At 39.4% G+C, this 24,337-nt stretch overlaps 1 protein-coding gene across 1 annotated transcript in view; it reads left to right on the forward strand.

Annotated features, from left to right (window-relative positions):
* Positions 1-329: 329 nt before the first annotated feature.
* Positions 330-24,337, forward strand: part of nipal2 (NIPA like domain containing 2) — a 56,453-nt gene continuing 32,445 nt past the window's right edge. Inside the window, exons 1-3 of the mRNA XM_084725938.1 lie at positions 330-595; positions 19,184-19,252; positions 23,125-23,293. Coding sequence (XP_084582064.1) covers positions 503-595; positions 19,184-19,252; positions 23,125-23,293 — 331 coding nt within the window. The 5' untranslated portion in view covers positions 330-502. The remainder of the gene's footprint in view (positions 596-19,183; positions 19,253-23,124; positions 23,294-24,337) is intronic.

Genomic DNA, 24,337 nt, shown 5'->3' on the forward strand with positions numbered 1-24,337 from the left:
GTATATAAAGTAATTAAAATGGGTTCCTGCTCTGCAACATTAAAGTGATGAACACATCAATGCATCAATAATTATGATACAATAATAAATTACATTTTAATTTTGAAATGGGCCATTCTACATACTTTTGGTATGCCTACTTTCAGTAAAGTTATTGCTAATACTTTTGTACTTTTACTCGCAACAGAGTATCCTAATTCTACCCTGTAATACTGCTACTGTTACTTGGGTAAAATATATGAGTACTTAGTCAACCACTGCACAAACGTGGTTAATTGAAAAGTCCGTTTTTCCGACCGCCCATGAAGGAAGCACAAACTCCTGATCCGCCTCGCAAGCTTTGGGGACTTTTCCTCTGAGTTTCCGCTGAAGCGACAGGGACAGATGTGTGTGTGTGTGTGTGTGTGATGGGATGAGGTGAACAACAGCGGAGAAACATGTGAAGACAGCGGGAGTTACGATCCACACAAATCCTCTTTCCTTAGTAAAGAATAAGGAAAACATGGCGAACACAACTTCTCAACAACATGAGACTCTTCACACTGTAAGTCCCGCTCCGGCTCACCACGCTCAGATCCTGGAAAATCCTCTCCAGGTGAGTTTGTTTTACTCTCACACTGTTTGGTCAGGTGGAGGAAAGTTCACTCACAGTAAGACTTTAATGGTAAAGTGAGACAGTTGTGTTCCTACAACAGATTCTAGCTGATTATTTAAGAAGATGTGGAACTTCATGCATAATATTGATAAAACCAAGAATGTGTTAATTTCTCTTAACTTTTAATTTGAAGAGACTTTTTTCCAGCCAGGTTAAGTCACTTCTTCTAAGGTGTAAATGAATATAATAAGAGATATGCATCTATTGGCCTAGGAGCTCAATTTTGCCATTTAAACAAAATTGTATCTTATTGTAATGCTTCCAAAAATATTCAAATGAAATGAATGCAGTCCATTATAGTTTTATCCGTCTTCATCTTCCAAAATGTCACTGGACAAGGCCAGTATTATTCCCCATATCTACTGTAGATCAGTTATTTCTTCTGCTCACTGTATCTGTGATGATGCACGATGATTCGCTAATAACACAATTATTCCAATAATTAAATTATTTCCAATATTGGCTATAATAACACCTGACTTGACAGACTGTGTCAAAGCATTAATTTGAATTTAGCAGAGGCTGATAAATACATATCAGTCGACCGATATTATCGGCCTGATATTGTTCTGTCACAGAAAATCAATCTATATTGTTAGCAGCCTATGTTGTGTGATATGTACCTATATAAAATCTTTTTTAACAGAACGTAAAGCTGATTGTTTTTATTCGTCAGCTTCATAGTCCATATCTTTGACCCTTATTCTTAATTCAGTTTAAGTACTGTTTATAGTTGTCCATGTATTTTGCCCTATTTGTGCTTTTTATTTATCATTATTTATAATCATTAAAAATATAGTTCAGATATTCACAGTTTCAGTGCCCTGATCTCATTTTGGGAAATAACTTTTATTGTTAAACTGTAAAACATCCTGCCTCCATTACACATCTTTGTCACGCTTTAAAGGAATCATTGAAAGAATATGTCTTAATGTTTATATTCTATATTCTGTATATTTTATTCTACTTAAAAACATTGGCTGTTATATCAATATCAGAATTATTTTTTACTCTCTGATATTGGTATCAGCTTTGGCTCCAAAAATCCAACATTAGTCAGGCCCAAAATATATATTTAAAAATATAAAATATACTTAAGCCTAAATGAACATTTGAAGAGTCTGAAGTGTTGTTTGTTTTTGTTTTCATAATGATGTCAGTTAGATTTGGTTCAATCAGAGCTGTGGAATATTAAATTATCCATCTTTCTTCAGGTGTCCAGAAATTAGAGGTTATATGAACTTCTTTTTAAAATAGAAAAATGTTAAATTATCGAGGATCTTCTCTGTATCGGCGAGAAGCCGGTAATTATTGATTATCGACTGAAAAAATATCATCCATCTTTGTGTGATATAAATCATGCTGAACCAGTTCCAGCTGTTCAGCCTCACTGCAACACTGCAGAGATAAGAGCTGTGAGGTTTTTTAACTTTCAGGTACTTCCTGTAACCTCTGTTTGGAGCAGGAAGTCACATGCTAATGTCCGAGAGCAGATTCAGTTAAAGTCTAAAAAAAAAAAAAAATCTTGGAAGTCAGAATTTAACCTCAGCCTCCAAAGCTCTTTGCATAATGAGCACTCAGTGTGGATGAGGGAGCCAGGCAGCAGAGATCTATCGGTGTTGGCACCTGTCAGGACTATTTTCTAAAGTGATCAGGACTAAATCATCGTGTTGAAAGGTCTTTTCTCTCTTTTGAACTTTTAACTTTGTGAGTGGGCTCTCCTGACTCTGCGCATTAAGCTGAGTATGTGTACGTCTGTGTGTATGGTAATATAAAGTCCCTCTCTTCCACTGTGTGTGTGTTTGCCCGTGTCCTGTTATGTGTGTGTCCGTCCTCTGCCCTCCTACTCTTCTGCAGACACACATTCTCCTCGTGCTCATCTTCCCCTGTCAGTGTGTTTCTCTCTTTCTGCCATGTTTCCTCTGTGTGACATTACCAACGGGGGGCAGAGACAGAGAGACAGAGAGGAACAGAGGAGGAGTGAGAGGCGTGAGTAATGAGTAATGGCTCATGGGTGGGTTGGTGAGAGAATAGATCTACTGTAAGAGTCCTGAACAGCTGGCTAATGGTCCCAGCTCCCCCTCTGTCCATTGCTGCCCACCATCTCAGAGAACATCCCGGCGTCCAGGGGACAATATCGGTCTGTCTCGCGCTTCGGCCGCCTCCCAGAGAGGAAAATGTTTGCAGTGGCGCGACTGAAAATGTTGATGTTTCAGGAGCGCGCTGAGGTTTTGAGAGATTGTCCCTCCTTGAAATGAGAACAGAAATCATCCACATTTCCCCAAGAGATGACTGGTACTGGTGTTGCACTCTGCTGGTTGAAACGTCTCTAAATGTGTCTGATTTTCTTTAGTTTTTTTTTTAGTTTCTTGCTGTTGTTGTTGCTGATGTGTTAAAGGGAAAGTTCAGGCTTTTTTAAGTGTGGTTATATGTATTAATTATCCATAGTCAGTGTATTAGCAACAGTAGATGCAGTTGGCACACCTCTGGTTTGGAGAAGCAGCAGGAGTACTGGTGTAGGAAGCTAATGTACAGCTGTGGACAGGGTCAGTAACAAAATGTATTTTAGCCTCCTAAAAAAGGCCCACCTATCAGTTTAATTGTACGCTATATTTAGAATATTTCAACTGCTTTACCTTGTTGCCTTTTCTGATAGAAATCTGCAACTTTACAAGACAAATATCACTTAAGGGATGAAACAAATACAACTCTTAGTATCACCATTTCAATTTGTAATTGTTGTTAAACTGTGTTTGATTACAGTGCTTTAAAAAAAAACTGTCCAGCATATACCCATCAATCCATTCAACATGGCATCTTTTATTTTAATGCACATTTGATCAGATTTCCACAGGTTTACATAAAGTATTGGGTATGTTACTATTTTAATGTTTATGCAAACATGGTAACTGTGATACCATGTTTGCATATTTGCTCAATATAGATGAATCCAGCGACCGCTTTGTGTGTTCTGACATCTTGCAGCGTCAGCATTTCTGCGGTGGCATGTCGTGTCCGTTACCCCCAGTGTCTGCTGTTTGTGTCTAGAAGGGAACCCCAAATCTGAGGGACTCTTGCAATATTTTTCATGTTTTCGGTTCACTCTCACACATCTCACAGGTCTGGGGTTCCTTTCTAGTGACCGTGTCTGCTGTTGCCTGCTGACGGTGACAGTGTGGATGTTAAACAGCGGCCCTGTTTTTTTTAACGCAGTAGTTAGATATTGGTTGTGACAAGATCCAGAAATGGATAATGTTAAAGTAATTTATATCAAAAATATGTATGAATTCACATTTTTCATCAGGCATTGAAGATTTTCAGGAACAAGTTTCCTTTCTGTTAATATTTTTCATCCACTATGAGACATGGTGGTCCTCTGTACACTCAGTGGATCTCTGTACAGTCTCTGGTATCAGACAGCGACACTCTTCATGAAGTAAGGCTTTGTGTATTTTGCATTCCGTTTTTTCCAAAGTTGAAATTTGACACGACTGTTGGAGCCGCCAAACTGCACAGGTTCTTCACGGCATCCTAGACATTGCTGTTAAAAGTACCATTACAAAAAAACAGTAGAAAATTGTAAACTTCTTATGTCAGCTCACATTCATTCCCGCTCATACTGTAGGGAGACCCCACTGCAGCAATGGCAGCTTGTTAACTGCTGGTAAGTCATCAGATTCGTCAAAAATGATATGAAATATTCCTCCTTCAGTGCCTTGATTGGTTAATTTGTTTGTTACTGTGTGACTGCTGCTTTTTAAAGGGTTAGTTCTGATTCACCGAAGTCACACAATAACACAAACAAAATAACTGATCAAGGCACCTGTAGACCAGCAACTCCTGTGTTCTGCGAGGTGAAATGACTGTTCTTGCCAAAGGAGTTTGGTTGCTTTGGAGAGAGAAATATTTTGCTTATTTTATGGCAGTTTCCCCTCAGAAAAGGCTGTCTGAAGGCGAGGTAAAGAGGAAACATAAATATTCCAAAAACATTCTGAATACATCGTACACTAATGTGAATTAAACTTTTGATTTCATGTCATATTACGTTGGCAATTGTAATTGTTTAACAAGGAAGACAACAATTCCCATGATCCCATGGTACTTCACAATGTAGGTCTTTTGTGATTGTTTTACTATTAGAGGGGCCCCTAGTGGCAGAATTTACATGTTGTGCATTTAAACTGATATTGATATTTTTTATGTGGCTTAAATGCATTTTGCTGCTGACCCTGTCCACAGCAGTATATTGCTTATTTTCCTACACTGGTGCTGCTGCTGCTTCCTCAAACTGATGGCGTGCTGACCGCCATCTACTGCAGTAAATACACTGACTAGAATAGATAGATAGATAACTACCTTGTGCAGAATTTGCATCAAGAGCCTGTGTACTAATAAAGACTACACTCCTGTTTCCACAGGAGGTGAAGAAGGTGAGTGATGGAGGACTCGACCACTAAAAATAACTGTTTAGCAGAAAAACCTCTGCGACAGACTTGGCCACATCACCGTGTTGAGTTCATATTTCGTCTTTGCCACTGGCTCCATGTAATCTCTGCTGACCCCGCTGATAGTACTCAGTATGCCATCATCAAGCCAAAATAAATATCTTGTACATTATATATATGAAAATTTAATGGGCATTTTTCCATATAATTTGCAAAGTGCTCCTAGGGCAATACATCACTTCATTTTAAAGACACCGTTGTTCCTCCTCTTAACCCCACTAAGTGTAGAGTTCTTAGAAAAGCAAAATTGTGAGTATAATGTTCATCCTGTCTAAGACCTTTGTATTATTGGATGTACATTAAGTCTTGCTTTTTCTGATAAAGGAAAAACGTATGACTAAAAAGAATTATAATAATAATAAAAAAAAAAAACTGTAGGGCTACAGAGATGCCCTGGTCTACAAATCTTCAGATGTAAGAAAAACGATCATTCTCAGTAATCATCAATCATATCACAAGGGCTGCAATTAATGATTATTTTCATCATCGATTAATTGGCTGATTATTTTCCCAATAATCAATTAGTTGTTTGGTCAATTAAAGGTCAGAAAATGGTGAAAATTTTTGATCACATTGACATTTTTTTTCTTAAAATATTACTCAAACCAATTAGATGAATTAGTTATCAAAATAATCAGGGATTAATTTGATAATCGATTCATCATAGCAAGAAGTGACAAAGGCAGTCTGTGGGGGAGTCACTGAGATTTTTGTCATCATGTTCTTATCACTTACATTTACATATTTTCATATCCTCAGCAGAAATATAAATACAGAACTTTTGTTTTTGCTCCCATTTTTCACATGAAGTAAAAAATCTTGTGTTCTCTGCACACAAAAGGTTTATTTCTCTCAAATTTTGTTCACAATCTTGTTTGTTAGTGAGCACAATTAAAAAGGACACTAGAACAATGACACTGAACTATGACTAGTTCACAGAGGCTACAGATACCATGGTTTTTCCCCAGGAGGGCAAAGTCATGGCCCACCCTACTCTTTCTCTGATTGGCTTACCCTGATACTCTTACCATAACCCTAACCAATCACTCCTCATGCCTAAACCTAACCAACCCAACCAATGAAGGCAATGGGTACCAGCCAATCAGAAGCAGAGTAGGGTCTTGACTTTGCCCTGCTATCTGTAGCTGTACGTGAAATAGCCATAATTCAGTGTCTAATATGTCTTTTTCAAGATCAAACTGCACTTTTTAGGGTGTCCTTTTTGTGTGACCAGTCCAAGGCTGTTTAATTATCATCTCTATATGCCACACCTGTCAGGGGGAGGGATTATTTTGGCAAAGAAGTGGTCACTAACATGGATTTGAACAAATTATTTAGGAGAAATAAATATTTTGTGTGAAAAGAAGAAGTCTTTTATTTCAACTCATGAAAAATGTGAGAAAAAACAAATGCGTACATTCATATTTTTGTTGAGATTATAATCTAACATAGAAACTGCCCAAAAAAAGTTAGGATATCAGCAGTATGTGATCTCTCTCCATCCTTCTCTCACTGCCGTTGTGTCTCTGAGCTTACACTTCTGTACCCACCACCTCTGAGCAGAAAGTGGAGGGCTTCATCCACAGATCAGCCCATCCCGGGGAGGGACAGATCCCCATTGTCAGTGGACACAAAGGGCTGTGCTGTCTATCTGTCTGTCTCTCCATGTGTCAGTGTCCTGGTGAGGAGGAGGAGGATCAGTGCTGTCAGTCCCTCCGTCAGCTTCAAGGCCCAGTCAGCTTCAGTATAGATTCAAGCAGGAGATTCAGACGTGCTGTTCGCAGCGAAACATGCAGATAGGTTTGAGTTTCAACCTTGCTTTGTGCAAGTACACACTTTTGAAAAATTGCTTGTCACAGGAGTGCATGTGTGTGGCATTACATATGCCTGTGTGAGGATGATGAATGTCCTGACAAGGTTGGATGGATTACAGTATGAATATAGATAAGGTTTAAGGTAAAACATAAAGCCCATAGATATACAGAAATAAAGTTATACACTGAACACTATTTTAAGGTGTGCGTAAAAGAAAAGGGAGTTTTTTTTTTCTAAACACATTATTCATGTTAGGAAATAGTTTCTGAAAATATGTAAAATGGACCATTAAGCTGTTGTGTGCGATTTCTGTGCTCAGGCTTTTTTGGACAGACCTGAAACATGGCTCTTCGTAATGCAGAGAAAGTAGTTCCTACATGAAACTGCTCACAGCAACAATCTGTGGATTATCTTGAGTAACCAGGTCATGATTTTTTGAAAGAGATACTGGGTTTGAATTTTTTAAATGTATTTTTGGGTGCTTTGAGCACTTGTGCCATTGATCTCCATTATTTTTGGAGAGAAGACAGACATCTGTACAGCTGATATCTCCAAAACAGTACTAGGCAAGCAACTAACGATTATTTTCATTATTGATCATTCTGTGGATTATTTTCTTGATTAATAGTTTATTAAGCGATTAGTAGTCTGGTCTGTAAAATGTCAGAAAATGGTGAAAATTTTTGATCACTGTTTGCCAAAGGTCAAGGTGACGTCTTCAAATTTCTTGTTATGTCCAAAACACAAAGATAGTTTACTGTCATAAAAAAGACTACAGAAGCCAGAAAATATTCACATTTGATAAACTGAAATTGAATTTGGACATTTTTCTTGGACAGAGTGTCCATGTTTCACGTTGTAGTGGTGTTTGACACTAAGACAGTGGAGCAGACACTCCACCAGTGTTTCAGAGCAGGGAGAACTGCCTGTATTTTCATGATTTTGAGGACTTTAATCATTCTAATTTAGCTGGATGATGACAAACTCAGAACACACACCTATTGTTGCCTTACACAAACTTAAAGTTTTGCATGCCTTATGTAAAGTTTGACCACACTTCCAGAGAGAAATTACTAGAAACTCAAACTGACTTTATCTCTGACATTTATATAATTGAATTTACACACTGACTGCAATTTCATTTAAAAGATACACACGTACAGTAATTCCACCACAAAACAGACAGAAAAACTGAGTCCCTGATTGTGTCCCGATGATGAATGTGCTCTTGCAGTTCTCAGAGTTTCTGCTGACTTTTGTGTTTATTAGTACTGATATTCAAACTTGCTCGACTGCTGCAGTTGGGCCGCATTTTGAGTTTGTGTCATCGTGACTTTTAAGTGCCGAGCAAAAGAACACGGGGATCTTTCTTTTCATGGTTTCCTTGATCAATACCAGTGTGTCAGGTTAAATAATCCAGTTACCTTATCTAATTCTCACAGTTCTTTTTAAGACTACGGAAGCAGCATTTACAACTAACCATGCTGTCTGAAGTCTGTATCATTTTGTTTGGAAAGTTCTCAGGTGATGTTTTGTGCAACTAAATCACACCTCTGGAACACATTAATTACATTTTGACAAAGCTAAAAGGAAGCTGCAGTACAATCAGTTCCCTCATGTGACTGATTGAATTCTCTTGCTGGTGTGCTTAAAGGGATAGTTCAGAGTATGTGAAGATAGTTGATAGTCTACCTAAAGTAGATGGCTGTTGGCACACCTCAGTTTGGAGAAGCAGAGGAGGCATGGAAGCTGAGGAATGAACTGCTGTGGACAGGGTCAGCAGCAAAAAGGTATTTTAACCACATAAAAAGGCTCACCTAAAGAAATCTCTCAGTTTGAGTGTATGCTATATTTAGAATATTTTCAGCTCTTTTCTTTGCTGTAGGACATCCTTTTCTGATGGGAAACTGTCATTAGAAAAGCCAAATATCACTCTTTTTGAACCAACCAAACTCCATAGGCGAAATCAGTAATCTTACCTTTTCAGAACACAGGAGTTGCTGGGTTAGCACTGCCTTAATCTGTTAGTGTGTTTGTTATTGAGTGACTTCTGTGTTTTAAAAGCTTAGTTCAGATTCACCAAAGTTGCAAAATAACTTAAACAAGTTAACTGATGGAGGCAAGGGTAAACCAGCAACTCCTGTGCAATATGCAATATGTTATGACCCCCAAGTTTGGGCTAGTGGATGAGGGGTGTAACAGTAAACAAATGTACCCGGGTGAAAAAGGAATAAGAGAAAAGTGAGACAAAAATGTAAACAAAGGTTCTTTTATTGCCAAATTAATTAGCCTGCCTCTGCAGGACTAGACTGCAGATTTGCAGATCCCGGTCTATTAGCTTTTAACACCCAGGCCCTGATTGCAGAGTGGCTGCACCTGCTGCCAATCACTGCAGCTCGCAAGGGGGAGGAGGGGCAGAACCTGGGCAGAGGAGAGCTCAGCAGCACATACTCACTGTGGCACGTAACACAATATTTCTTTGTTCATAAGAGCAATTTCCTGTCAGAAAAGGCTGTCTGACCTCTAAGTAAAAAGGTGAGAATATTCTTAATATAGTGTACATTTAAACTGATATTGATTTATATATTTTAGTGGACCTTTTTTAAGTGACTAACACACTTTTGTTGCTGATCCTGTCCACAGCACTTTAGCTTTCGTGCTGGTGCCCCTCTCTCCTGTGAAGTGGGGCATATTGACAAGGGCTGTTTCAATACCAATACTAGTACTGGCCTGAAACAACCCTACAATTATAGATTAAATTAAAGACACACACACACGCGCATGACACAACAATGTTAATGGAAAAGTCCACCCTAGAACAACTTAATATCTGTCCAAACATAGATGCAGTGGAAGAAGTAAGTACAAGTCCTGCATTCAAATTCATTGTGTAAAAGTATCAAAGGTAAAAGTGATTATAATGCTGAATGGCTCCAGTCCTTTCAGAAGGTTGAATTATTATGTTTTATTTCTTTTTTCATCATTTTTAATTTGATAGAGACCTTGACATGCAGAAGAAAAGCATCAGGATTAGAATTTGGTCATCATTTATCACAGACAGATATGCAGGCACAGTTTATCACACAGGGAGTTATCTAAGTGCTGGTGCCCCCTTGTACTGTGAACAAAAAGGAGACTGTTTTTTTTAAAAAGCACTAATCTGTCCTGAGAGTAACAAGAATGTTTCATCCAGTCTTTTTTCACTTGTAGATTTCTGTAGAGGAGGAAGGGTGTAAGTCATCTTTTCAGAGCATAGATAGTTGACAGTATCCATTCCAGTCATCAAGAATTATGGACTATGGACACCCACTTCAGCACCACCACCACCCACCCATCCTTAAGTCAGTTATTTCAAAACACGGAGAAAAAAGTTCTTTCAGACTAGACTGTGAGAGTTGTATTGCTCCTTTTACCAACAAAACGAGGAGAGGAAAAATGCTCTCCAATGAATAAGAGATTAGAGAAAAATAAATCAAAGATTGATTGCAAGGAATTAAATCATGCCATCAAATCATGAGTGAACAAATATGTTTACTCTCCATCCATCAAATTCAATCTTGAGGGCTACATTAATCAAAGTATTGGTCTAATTATATGCAGTTGGGGCAGTGAAGCAGAGTTTTTTAATCTAGTGAAGTGAATGTGCTCAGGTTACTAAAAAGTAAAGTTTTATTTACTGGTCTGCGTAACTTCTCACCTATGCCACGTTCAGGTTTGCCCACTTCAACATTGCCTCTCTGCTCCATTCGTCTTCTTCCCTCTGTACTTTGCATTTTTTTCCATTTCTGGTCAGGCATTTTGACTTAAAGGTAGAATTAAAATACATATTTTTCCTCTGGCTTGCTTGTGGTTTTGTGCTATTTATCCATCTAGATAGCTGTTGTGTAATTTGCCAAGTTTTGGAGATATCAGATATGTCGAGTTTTGGGAGAACTGGAGAGAAGGCAGACATCTCTACAGCCGATATCTCCAAAACTCTGCAACTCACACCTATATACAGTAGATGGATAAAGCATACAAGTAAGAGGAAAAATGTGAATTTTTGATTTGAGGGAGAGCTGGCAAGAGTTTTTGGACTGTGCCATTTTCGCTATAACAGCAGGAGGTGGGGCATCAGATGGGAAGTTGACATGTGTATTACTGATAATAATAAATGTATTTATCATGTAAATACATTTACATTGTATTGTCAGTGATTTCACACTCTGCAGTCAGTGCTGGTTATTCAGAGAGGAGACAGAATCAGTGGGCTGGTTTCTTTATTAAAGCAGAGCTAGAGGTGATTAAGCAGTTCCTCCTCCATGGAGAGGTTAGATGACTATGTCGCCCAATTATATCCACACTTCTCCTCCTCCTATAGACTTGTATCTAATTGGGCAGTATCTGGGACCCAGACTGATCCCGATGGCTGCGAGTAAAAACTGTTACCCAGTGCCTATGTCAGTGAACCCCCATGGACCTTTTCATATTAGATACTGTCAGGCCCGCCATTAGAGGGGGTAAAAGGGAACAGATGACCATGGCCCCATGGGGACAATACAAAGGCTGACTGACTTAAGTTAATAAGATCATCCATGAGAAGACTGGCCATTTTGTATGTAGTTATTCTTTATGTCTACCACTGGGTTGGATTCTTCTTGGGATCCTTGAAATGAGCCTGTGTTTACATTTTCCCAATGCAAAGTTACAGTGACAAGCATGTTAGCCAGTTAAAAAGAAGCAGGAGGAGATTTCTCTGTAGATAATTTTATTTTTGATTTGTGGTTATTAAGGTGGAAACTACATCTTTTGTCCAGTGGGGGCTCCAAAATCAACAAAATATAACCTTTAATATTCTGTAAGCTGATCATATGTTTTGCTTGAAAAAAACTGAAAAGCAACTGGGAACTAACACTATCAAATAGACAGATAGAAAATGGAAATCCTCATGTAAAGTACAAGTACCTCAAAATTGTACCACACTTGAGTAAATGTTACTTTCTACTGTTGCATAGATGAAACAGCCTTGAAATATTTCCCATGCAGCTGCTGTACGGTGACGTTTAACAGCAGAAAACTGTTCAGCTTTGTAAAACATCAATAGTAGTCTGAAGTGGTAAACACAGAGTAGAGTGCAGCGCAGGGAGCTCTGTGGTGTGAAGTCTCTTGCTTTCCTTGAGTAAAGTGTGTAATGTTTGCTAAGTAAGCTGACAAGCCAAAGGCACTCCCAGTGTACCGGCCTCGCCTGCCTCCACCACTTTGTTTGCTCTTCCTGTCACAGGAAAACTCTCTCTCTTTATCTCTCTCTCCAGCTTCCTCTCTCTCTCTCTCTCTCTCTCTCTCTCTCTCTCTCACATACACACACACACATACACACCCTGGTGTGGATTTGTCTCCCTCAGTGGGTAGAGTATTAGGCTCCTGCTGTCTGACTGAGGTGCATGATTCCTGTTGTGATTCACCGCCCAAACTGCAAATGCATGCGTCCTCTCCTCCACCAACACCGAGACAACAAACCAGCAAAACAAGAATAATTCACTGCAATCAGATTGAATTCTCTTACTGTCGTGTTCAGGTTATTTGAAGTGGGCTTGTATGTGGTATACTTATAGTCAGTGTCGTACTGACAGTAGATGGCTGGCGGCAGGTCTCCAGTTTGGAGAAGTGAGGGTACCAGTAGCACTGCAGTAGAACTGCTGTGGACAGTGTCAGCAGCATGTGCATGTTAGCCACCAGGGCTGCAACTAACGATTATTTTCATAGTCGATTAATCTGACGATTTTTTTCTTGATTTTCCGATTAGTTGTTTGGTCTATAAAATGTCAGGAGATGGTGAAAAATGTCAATCAGTGTTTCCCAAAACCCAAGATGACGTCCTCAAATGTCTTGTTTTGTCCATTACTCAAAGATATTTAGATCAGTGTCATAGAGGAGAGGTAAAGGGTAAAGGCAAATAATCAAACAGTCTGGTAAGTTCAGAATATCACATCATTTTACTGTAATGCAGCCTTTAAAACCAAGAAGAGAAAACACATATGCCACATCACGATATAACAATATCCAAAATAAGACAATATCTAGCCTCATGTCATAATATTGATATTATATCGATATATTGCCCAGCTGTAGTTTGAGTGCACTGTATATTTAGAATATTTTCTCCTCTTTACTTTGCTGTCAGATAGTCTTTTCTGATGAGAAATCATTAAGCCAAATATTGCTCCCTAACCAAACTCCATAGGTGAAATCAGTAATTTTACATCACAGAAAACAGGAGTTTGCTGGTCTACTGCTGCCTTGATTTGTTAGTTTGCTTGTGTTGTTGTGTGACCTCAGTGATTCACAAGGATACTTTGGAATTAAAGAGGCCATACAAGAACAGAAACAAACTAACTGATCAGGGCAGTGGTAGACCAGCAGCTAGCATGTTCTGCGAAGTAAAATGTCTAATTTTTCCTGTGGAGTTTGGTCGTTTTGGAGACAGCAATATTTGTTTTTTATAATGTTGGTTTGGCAAAGTAAAGCAGTGAAAATATTCTAAATAAAACATGCACTTAAACTGACAGATTTATTTTAGCTGGACCCTTTTTAAAAGGCTACAATACATTTTGCTGCTGACTCTGACCACAGCAGTTCATTGCTTAGCTTCTAAGATGGTCTCCCTCCCCACTTTTCTTGACTAGGAGTATGCCGACCCTCTATTTTAAGTAATAAGCTGACTATCAGTAAGTACCTCATACAACCCCACATCAAATAATCCGAAGTATCCCTTTAATCTAATGTAAAGGTGAGATGAATCCATCCTCACACTTCAAATTGCTACATCTCCCGTGTGAAGTCTGTGGAATAAACTTTCCTCAGGCTGTACATCCACCGGGTTGTACTCTTAACACACAGTCTCTCCCTCACACACACACACACACACTCACAGTCAAACACCTCGCTGTGCCCCCTGGCCCCTCTCAGTATCCACCCGCAGCCTCCTGATGGGCTCAGTGAGAGCGAAGCAGTGGGCCACTTACACTTTGTCCTGTGAAGCTTGACAAGGTTATTGATCTTGGTTTAGTGAACGGAGCACAGCTGGCCTGATGGATGACGCCGTCTGTCTGATCATGAATTACCGCCGAGCCGCAGTCATCTCTTATACAGTCAGCCCACCACACTGTCTGCCTCTCTGTCTGTCTGTCTGTCTGCTTCAACACTGGAGGATGGAGCCTATCACTGCACGCCCACACACACAAACACACAATTTTTACCTTGATGTGATATCAGTCCCCCAGGAATCTCATCATCGAGCCGCCCATCTGCTCCCCACCTCCTCCTCCTAAATCCTGTTTACCTCTCATACACTGCAATCATCGCACACATATATGGACAAACACATACACACACACACTGGAGTCTAAATCCTGTTTACCTCTGGTGTGGTATCATCCTTGCTGTAGGTGCGTTACAGGTCAGTGGACTCATCAGACTAAGTGTCAAGGTGAGTGTGGCGCAGAGGGTGGAGGAGATGGATGCAGGCTGTGAGACAGAGGAGTTAGGCTGGAGTGTGTGTGGTGGGTTTGAATTTAAAACCATCCAGAAATCCACTTGGCTTAAATTCTTTATCAGGCCGGTGAGGAGATGATGAGTTGTGTTATGCAATAAAGAGGGTACAACACAAGTGGTATTACTTTAAAGTGGGCTGCTGGGTGGAATTATGTTGTGTGATGATCAGATGAGTCCATAGTAATTGAAAAGGGGCTGTAGGTTTTAAGGAAAAGAACAGCTAAGTCTCATTTCTCTTCCTGACTATGTGCTTAGAAGTGAAGAGGAGACTTTTGGCTTTCTTTTCCTGAAGTGCACAGAATACAGATCCTGTGGCAGTTGATGTGAATGTATTACATGAATCATTGCATCATTAAACATTCATCTACAGGATACTGTGACAGTTCATTCCTGTCAAGATTGTTTGTGCACTCAAAGAGCCATACAAGTGTGCCACACAAGATTACTCTAACGTCAGAAAATACCTGATGGTTTGTAAAATAAATAGTACATTGGAGCACAGTTCTGCAGCTGGGATGTGACATCTTTGATGTTCACCCTCAGACCTGCACTTCACCCACACTGTTCCAAACTCAGATTTTACCACCGGAGGATGATACCCTGTTATATTGCTGGTGTCATTAAAAGAAAGGTTACTAAACTGTGCTCTGTGAAGTGTACCATCATCATTTTGTCTGGCATTCCTCTGTGTGCTTCACTTTATTCTCTGAAGCTGGCAGAAAGATCAGAGAGGTACGGCTCCTGACTGGGCTTTGGTCTTTGCTTAATGACTTTAAGAATAAGCTCTAACGACAGCTCCTTCCCCTCAGTGGCGCGTGCGGAAAGCTGTTTCATATTTTCACTGTGGATGTCTAATAATGTGCTCTGACAGAGCGATAGACGACCCCTGGATTGTGTGATGGTGATCAGCTGTTGTGTTTGGAGACCAGAGGAATTAATTTACACTTCATTCATCCTGGAAGCCTTTGCCTACAGTGCTGTTATCCCCTTTGTCAACAATATCAGGTGGATATTATTGACAATAGCTGACTGCCTGTCTTGTCCCACAGAATGGACCACTAAAGCTCTCCTTTTCTGTCTTTGTTTCTTCCTATACCGTCCTCCCTCCCGCTCATTCTCCAGCTCACTTGCATTGCCTCTTATTTCTTTGTTTTACCTTCCATTCCTGCACTGTATACCCCCTGCCTCTCTCCTCCCCACCCTCCATCTCACTCGTAATGCTCTTTCAAGGGATAAATACTTGGATGTGCTTGGCTGCTGTTACTTCTTTTACAGTGATTGAGTTTCTTTCTTTAGGTTTTCATCATTCGCATTCCACCCCCGCTGCTCGCTTTCATTTCTTTGTAAACTTTGTCCGCCCACAGCCACCGGTATGTTTATGACCTAAAATTAAATTTCCTTTTGGCAATAATTTTCCAAGCATATGGGGGGAAAGTAGCCTGGAGAATTCTTGAAACACTCAAAGCCGATGGATCCTGTTTCTTCTTCCATCACTTAAAACAGCAATTATGCATTCCTGCTGAGATTTGGCTACAAAAGGGTGCCAATTTTATCTTTTCCTGGTGTAAGCAGGAGCTCATAATATTGTTTAAGTTTGAAAACACATAAAAAAATCTGAAAAAGTCTCATCATGCAAGGCGTATATTGGGGGGGGGGGCTTCATTTCACAAGAGCTGTACATGCTTTTTCACTCTGCTAAGGGCATGGCTCCAGGGAAGGCAATGTTGTGAGTCAGGCTACCAGTTTGGTCCAGACTGAAATATCTTAACTGCTACTGGATGGATTGCCATGGAAACAAATGTCATTCATGGTCTCCAGAGGATGAAGCCCTACTGACTTTGGTGATCCAGTAACTTTCCAAAGAGAACTCTCGTCCAGTCAGAATCGTAATTTGATTGATGACAAATTACTGCAAAATTATTGACAGTCCCATCAGCCTCAGCTGTACTTTGTGTGTAGTCAAGTCTGAACCAACCCTTCATTTCGTGGGCTTAGTTTAAAGCCTTGAGCATTATCGAGTTACAAGGCCATCTTGCTTTTTTGCAGCTAGAACATGCACATTACTGACAAGAGTGTGGAGCTGGTGGGTGACATCCTGCAACTTGGGTAGTGCCTGGTTTTGGCTCATCCGTTCAGCAGGAAGCCTGCCAGGCCTCAAAGTTTCTTGTATTAAAGCTTAACAGTCATGAAAATATGTGTCTGCAAACATTTTAGGTGAGAAACAGGCAATGAAGTGACCAAATATTAATCCATATTTGCCCCCTGCTGGCCATTAGAAAGAATGCAGGTTGAAGGCACCTCAAAACATTGCTAGGATACATATTCCACTGTCTTACTGATTGGTAGGTAGTCATTTCTAATTTGCAGCAAAATTATGGAGGATCAAAGATCAAGAAAATACTTTTTCATCTCACAGTGAGGTAAGAAAATTACTAGAGCTGTCCAACCAGTGGAAGAAAATGCTTACTGCTGAACAGTCCAATTTAATAACAAATATGAAGCAGTCAACTTGGAGAGAAATAGGAAAAGACATAAATGGTTGTTCAGATAAATTGGATTTTACCATTGAACTAGTAAACACAGTATCCCCAGACTCCCTTAAAAAATTGTGCAATTGTGAGAGATGTTGATTGAGGAGAAACTTAATTAACTTTGTGAAACGCTGTCTAGGACATTTTCTTTTATTACTTGGGCCTTTTCCTAAATTCTGCAAATTTAATTTGTATGTGTGATGTTATGGCTGACTGAATTAAAAATTTCACACAGTTATATTCAATAACATGTTGCTTTGAGTGTTCATGGCACAAAATACAAAATACCATCCATATATCTGTATAAATCAGCTTAGATTTTGACTTTACGCCTGCTACTGACATAGCGTAAGATTAAGACCTGATTTTAGCAGAAGACTAGGCTTAAGTCTAGATTGTGCAACCACCATAAGTTATGGTGTCTTAAGAGTCTTAAGGCTGGCAGTAGCTCAGTCTGTAAGGACTTGTCTTGGCGACTGTAGGACTAAAATAAGAACAGAGTGGACTGTTCACTGGAAAGGTGCCAGTTTCACTTCCTGGGTACGAAGGCTGCACAGTTAATCGAAATTGCAATATGGCTTTCTGCAGTTTTTAAGTCGCTGGAGGTGCAATACATGTTAAAGGCAAAACGTGTGTCAAAAACTTATAAATTAATGAATGTCATGAGGCAAAGATTAGGGTTTAATCCCTGGAAACGGGATTCCCAGGAAATCTAATCAAGACCACTTCCTGTTTCCTTGCAAATACAATGATGGGAAACAGAAAAAAAGTTTTATTTATTTATCATTTTATTTAAACATGCAGCAGATCTGTGTGTGTTCATGCTGTGTGCCAGTAAAACACAACACAGCCTATTAATTAACACAAAGCACTGTGATTGAAAAGCACATGTATGCTCTGAGTCTGGCAGAGATGTCCTGTCCTACACATCAGATTCTACAGACTTAAAAAAAAGTCTTCATTTAGTGCAGATTCCTGCAAAAAAATCACTCCATAGTAATTTTAACATTTTTCAATCAAAATAAGAATAATGTAAAATCTCTAATAAAACAAAACATACCGTAATTGCAATATCAGTCAAAATATTTGCAATTAGATATTTCTACAAAATCGTTCAGCCCTACCACTACCACCTATCATTCTACCACCTCGCCCACAAAATTGCATGTGCGTTGCATTTGTGTGTGTGTAAAATAATTAACAGTAGAGGGAAAAACTGAATTCCCCACAGCAGGGACTAATAAAGGATATTCTTCTTAAGACCAGGTGTAAGTGTTTTTGTTGGTGAACTGGCATTATACCATCGTCACTGTGAGAACATTAGCATGCTAACCTTAGTGTTAAGCTGTGCCTAAGTAAAGCCTCACAGAGCCACTAACATGGCTGTAGACTCTTCCTTGTTTGCCTAATTTTCTGCTGTGACGCAGTCTTTTCCACATTACCAGCTTCTCCCAACAATAACCTTTTTCACAGCAGACGTTTTGACATTAAATAGCAGACTTAGCAGAGGTGTTACTAATGATACCAATTCAGGTTCCATTCCATTCAGGTTAAACAGATTCAGAGTGCTTCTATTGTGGATGTTGGCTCACTGAAAAGATCCTGCTACACTAAATGGAATGGTACCTTCATTAGCATCATTGGTAACATCTACTATTTCATATCAATACAGCTGCATGAAAAAGGTCTACCAATGCTACATTGTCCAAGTTCTATTCCTTAAACCTTTAATGCGTGTCATGACCAGGGTGTTTGTGTGTCTCAAGGTGTGTACCAACCTGCATTCAGCCCTCTGTGAGGTGTCATATATCGTGGGAGAGTTAGGAGGGTGAGGGAGCATTTGAGCTTTTGTGTGCGTTAAATATCTGTTTGTGTTTGTGTGTGTTTCTTTGTACTGCATGTGAGTGTGTGAGAGTCGAAAGTTTGATATTATGAAACCCTTGAAGCCTCTGTTGTACAGGAACACACACGCACATTGCCTTTGAACAGAGCACCAATGGAACAACGCTGTCTGTGGTCGTCATGGAAATGACAGATGTGACAGCTGGAGGGGAGACTTGCGGGGAGTATTATGGGCTGTTTGGATTTGTTGTGTGACAAGTAGAGCGTCACCTAATCTTGTACCTGTTTACTGTTTGTTCCCACAGACCTATCTCGTGGGAATCATAATCTCCATATGTGGGAATGTCCTCATCAGCATTTCACTCAACATACAGGTAGGACGCACTGGAATCCAGCTGTACAGCAGACGCAGCAGGCACTTAATGCCTGTAAAGACTCATTTTTACACTCTCTAAGTACTGTCAGACTGCTTTTTCCTGTCAGTTCTCTCTCTCTTTAGCAGACTCTCTACATGCTCATCAGGATTTTAGTGAATGAACACCTAGGCACTGACTGTGTGATCGGCTGACATTTTCACAGCAGGCTTTGTGCAGCAGACAGCAGAAGTGGATTTGTGTTTCATGCTGTTGAAGCCTGTTTGAATTAGAACTCACAGTATCGCTGGGCGAAATAGCTTAAAAATAAGTTCTCAGTGTTTTTTGGCTATTCCACAATATCCATTTTCTCTAAAATAACATACTTCTGCATAATTCTCAAATAGTGCAAACATATGATGATGTGTAAAATTTGATGCATTGCTGTACAACAAATTACCCAACAATATATCAATGAATGTGCACAACCTCATCTACAGCAGTAAAATGCAACATACACATTAATGCATCAGCACCAAAAACATTAGATATAATAGTAAAGGGACCAAGAACCATTTTAATACACAAGGAAAAATGCTGCGTTTACTTTTGACACATTTACTAAATTTTGCTATAATACTGACACACTTTTAAATGAACACACCAGGTGGTTTGTTTCACAGAAAGCTGTCCTTAGAGGCTGCTTGGAAAAGGGCAGGGAATTAAAAAAAAAACATGAAACATCTGTCTATCACGTCAAACCTATGTTAAGTTCAACCATTCAGATCAACTAAACATGTGATGTAGTAAGAGAGGGCTGAGGAGGAAACACAACAAGAAAATGTGTGTATAAAAAGCACTCTCAGGAATACCAAAGTCATATTTGATTCAAAAAAGGCAGCAAACAAGAAAAATGTTAAAGAATGACTAATAGATGTCTCACTGTCGTCACACCTAAAACCACACCTGTAGCTGCCTGTAGTCCCTCCTAGGATGCTGACCGGTTGCATCACTTTTGGTGCAGACAAAACAGATTGAACTTGAAGCCTGGTAAGATGTATTCTTGTGTGATCTTGGGAATCGAGCTGCCTCGCAAGGTAAACATACTTTTACCCTTGTAAAGATTAGAATGTAGAACTTTTACTAATGGTGGAGTATTTTAATATTGAGTTTTAGTATTGATCTGATCGACACACTTGGCTGGCTTGAACTTACTTGCAGCTGCAAGTAAGCCCTATATATTTACTATGTATTTACTATATATTCACAGAAATTAATGTTTAAACAAAATAAATGAACTGATTGATATTGTGAATAGCAATACATTTGTCCAGTTAAGCAATCAAACAGCAACATTTTGCACTTTGTGTTTGGATCTGATTATAACACTAATTATGTGAGTTTATAATACATCCCTGATGCCTTATCGCCACTATTTCAAGTGAAGTGTTAGCCATTGTTTTTCAGCTGCATGCTGTTAAATAATCAATCCAGAGAGGAAATGTAATTCATTAACTACAAGCACACACCATCTACAGCCTCTACCACACTGAGAGGCTTCAGAGGCTGAGGTATAAAAACATTGCCTGTCTAAAAATCTTTTTTTTTTCCAGTGTGTGATATAGAAAATTCTAAAATAATGTTTGTTGCTTAATTAAGCTCTGTTGAATGCAAAAACCCAGCAGAAACTGGGGTGTTTGTGGCAGCAGCAGGAAGTGTAAGACAGATTGAGAGGGTGTGACAGCTTCAACTAAATGTGAAAAGTGCTGCAGAGGGCTGATAACTGTTGTTTATTAGTCAGTGTAAGCTTGCATAGATAGAATTGTTAATGATTATGAAGTATACATTTGCGTTTGCCTTGTACAGCTTCCCACCTCATTGATTTGCTTAATTGGTGTCATGGCTCTTCTGAGATGAATTGCTAATCAGCAGAGTGTGTTATGCTTTAGTTTTGTGAGCATCTGTAATTCTGTATTATCTCTTAAAGGGACGGTTCACACCCAAAATCAAAGCTGCAGATTTTTCCTCTTACCTGTAATAGTGGTCGACTGATACCAATATCTACAGACAAGGAAAGCCAATAGCCAATATACAATCCCAATATCAAAACAAATAAAAGTCATCTATAATTCAGTTGTACATTGCAGTCTAATATACATGGTTATCTTTGACAGAAAGCTGTCATTTTAGACATGACTGGTATTTAATACTATCCAGTAAAGGTTTTAGATTAGATTTGTTGTATAATCGGCCAACTGATTAATTGGTCTATCGCTAACCTGCAATGCTATTTATCCATCTAGATAGTTTTCGTGTGAGCGGAGGAGGTTTGGAGATATCGGTCGTAGAGATATCTGCCTTCTTTCCAATGTAAAGGAACTAGATTACACTCAGGTTGTGGTGCTCAAAGTGGCAAAAATTACGTTACAAGAAAAAAGGAACAGCAATGTCTCTCCAGAAATCATGACCTGGTTACTCAAGATACTATGCAGTCTTTACTGTGAGCAGTTTCATGTAGGAACTAGGGCTGCCCCCAGCTAAAGATTTTTGTGAGGTCGGGCCATTAGCCAACTACTTGTCGCATGTTAAAGATTAAATGAATTATTTAAATATATATGTTTTGGAGCATCAGAAAATGCTTTGAGATCCAGGGCTGAAAGAGTGTGTTCTAAGTAACATTATAACGCTGTGCTACATTACAGAGTAATGCTAGCAACAATGCTAACAGTCTTGTTCAAAAACAGTTCATGAAAGAAAAAAAATCTATATCGGGTCTCAGACTCTTGGAGCCACTGATGGTGTTGTCATCTCATATGGAGGCTTCAACTTTCAGGTGCTGCAAAGAAAGTGCAATATTTCTGGAAATGCACTTTTTGTTTTCATTGCATATTTTCATCATTCATGCAAAAACAAAAAAAAAAACAAAAAATACAAACAGCAGTTTCTGTACATTTGTACAAACTCTGTTTTTCTGTTCCTTCAGATTGGTCACTAATATCCCTGATGAAAATGCCTTAGTGTTGTGGGTTTTGTCTGTACTATCATCAAACATCACAAAGTATGTGGTGAAAACTTTAACCGATCATTCTTTTCTGTATATAGAATATCACTAAGTTGCAACATGCAATTGTGTTTTCATTTAATTAGTATTCATCTGAAGGGGTAGTTTAAATTGCTTTGAAACAACAATAAAAAAATAATTAAAATATGTATACATATTATATTTTTGACATCATCCCAGGCTGCCAGTGTGAGGCCCTTGCTTTATATAGTGGACAGTGTATAATTACACATTAACTTTACAAACTCGGTTCTCTCCCCCTTCATGACTCTCCTGTCCCTGAACCCACCATGTCTTTGTCGTCCCTGAAGTCAGAGTCCTGGTTGGAACCACTGTAAATCACCTCTGTAGTGTATTCCCTGTCATCAAACTGGCCTCAGTTATTTTTAATGTTTGCATCTCGTGCTATAATGATGAGCACAAGCCTCTCTTACATGAGTAGAGGCACGCTTCCTTCTGCATTGTGATACGGTTGGCAGGTGTAGTTTGATAGACAGAAAATAGTTCCGGCATGAAACTGCTCACTGTAAAGGGCTGTCTAGTTCCAATTTAGTGGAGAGATATCTCCAAAACTCTGCAACTCGGAAAAAAAAAATCTAGATGGACACATAACACTATGGGTAAGAGCAAAACTAAGTTATATTGATTTTAGACTGAATTGTCCCTTAAAAGTGTACCTTATTTTCCAGGTGTTTTGTATTTGGCTGTGTATGGCTGTAAAGTTGGTGTGTTGTGTGGTGTATGTTTGAGTTTGTCTTGTGCAGCTCTCCAGTTATTGGACCTACTTAATCTGACTGAAGCCCCGGGCTCCTGTTCCCTCTCCTCCTCACAGAAATATGCCCACGTCCGTCAGGCTCAGCGTGGCTCTAAGCCCTACTACACCTCCGCCATGTGGTGGTGCGGTGTGGTTCTCATGGGTATCGGGGAGCTGGGGAACTTTGCCGCCTATGGCTTTGCCCCAGCATCGCTCATAGCCCCGCTGGGCTGTGTGTCTGTCATAGGTAAGTGTGACCTTTTTTCCCTTCATACATCATCCATGCATGAAGGCAGGCAGGAGAAAAGGTTGCTTCCTCTGGGAATAACAGGAATCATTGGCATGTGAAGGCTGTTGTTTGGCTTCTGATCTTGTCATAAACAGGCCTTTCATGCTCAACACTTGCATTACTGTGTGTGCTGAAAGTCTGACAGGTTTTACTTTTGTGTGACATCTGAAAAATGTATTTTCAGCACAGAATGGGAGCTATAGTACAGTATAGATAGAAATTTCCATACAAAGTGTTTTTATACAGTCACTCCAAGAAATAACACAGCATTGTTCCAGTTTCAAACTTTCAGTTTTACATCAAAAACAGATGGATGCATGTGGACAGTTTGTCAACAGTCCATCTCAGTGTTACTGAAAAGTTTTTCTGAATATAATGTTGTCACGATATTTTGAATCCAATCCGGACAAGTACCACACCAATATGGATCCATCTACCATTTACTGGAAAATTGGACAAGAAAGGAAGGATTTAGCCAAAGATGTCAAACTTGGCAGTGAAAAGAGCAGCTGACGAGATATCTCATCATTGGTGCGGGAACTTTAAAGTCTAGGGGGTTTTACTTACAAGCATCTGATACTAGCCCTAACCTGGAGTTTGTTGAGGAGAGAAAACTAGTTAGATGTATCCTTAATATTTTTGTTTTTGCCTATTTCTCAAGAGGCAAAACATTATTGCAAGCTCTTCCACTGTCGCCATGTTTGCCATTATCAGAAACTTTTGACTCTTCTTCTTCGGGGCAACTTTTGACTTTCTTTCAAGGTTGAATCTGTATTCCTTAACATCCGTGCCAATGTATGTAAAGTATGTGGGCAGTGACGGTCGTCACTTAAACATGACAGTCACTTAAATGATGTCATTTAAAAACTATGTATGTGTCTATTTTCATATGTAAAGGGAGCATAAATGAGCCTTGAGTACAGCAGTGGCCTCAGTTTGATACCAACCTGCATCCCTTTGCTCGGGTTGCCCCCCCCCCACTCTCTCTGTCTATTTCCTGTC

The sequence above is a fragment of the Lutjanus erythropterus genome, chromosome 9 (assembly GCF_056507025.1).
Source record: "Lutjanus erythropterus isolate fLutEry1 chromosome 9, fLutEry1.hap2, whole genome shotgun sequence".
In the NCBI taxonomy this organism is placed as follows: domain Eukaryota; kingdom Metazoa; phylum Chordata; class Actinopteri; order Lutjaniformes; family Lutjanidae; genus Lutjanus; species Lutjanus erythropterus.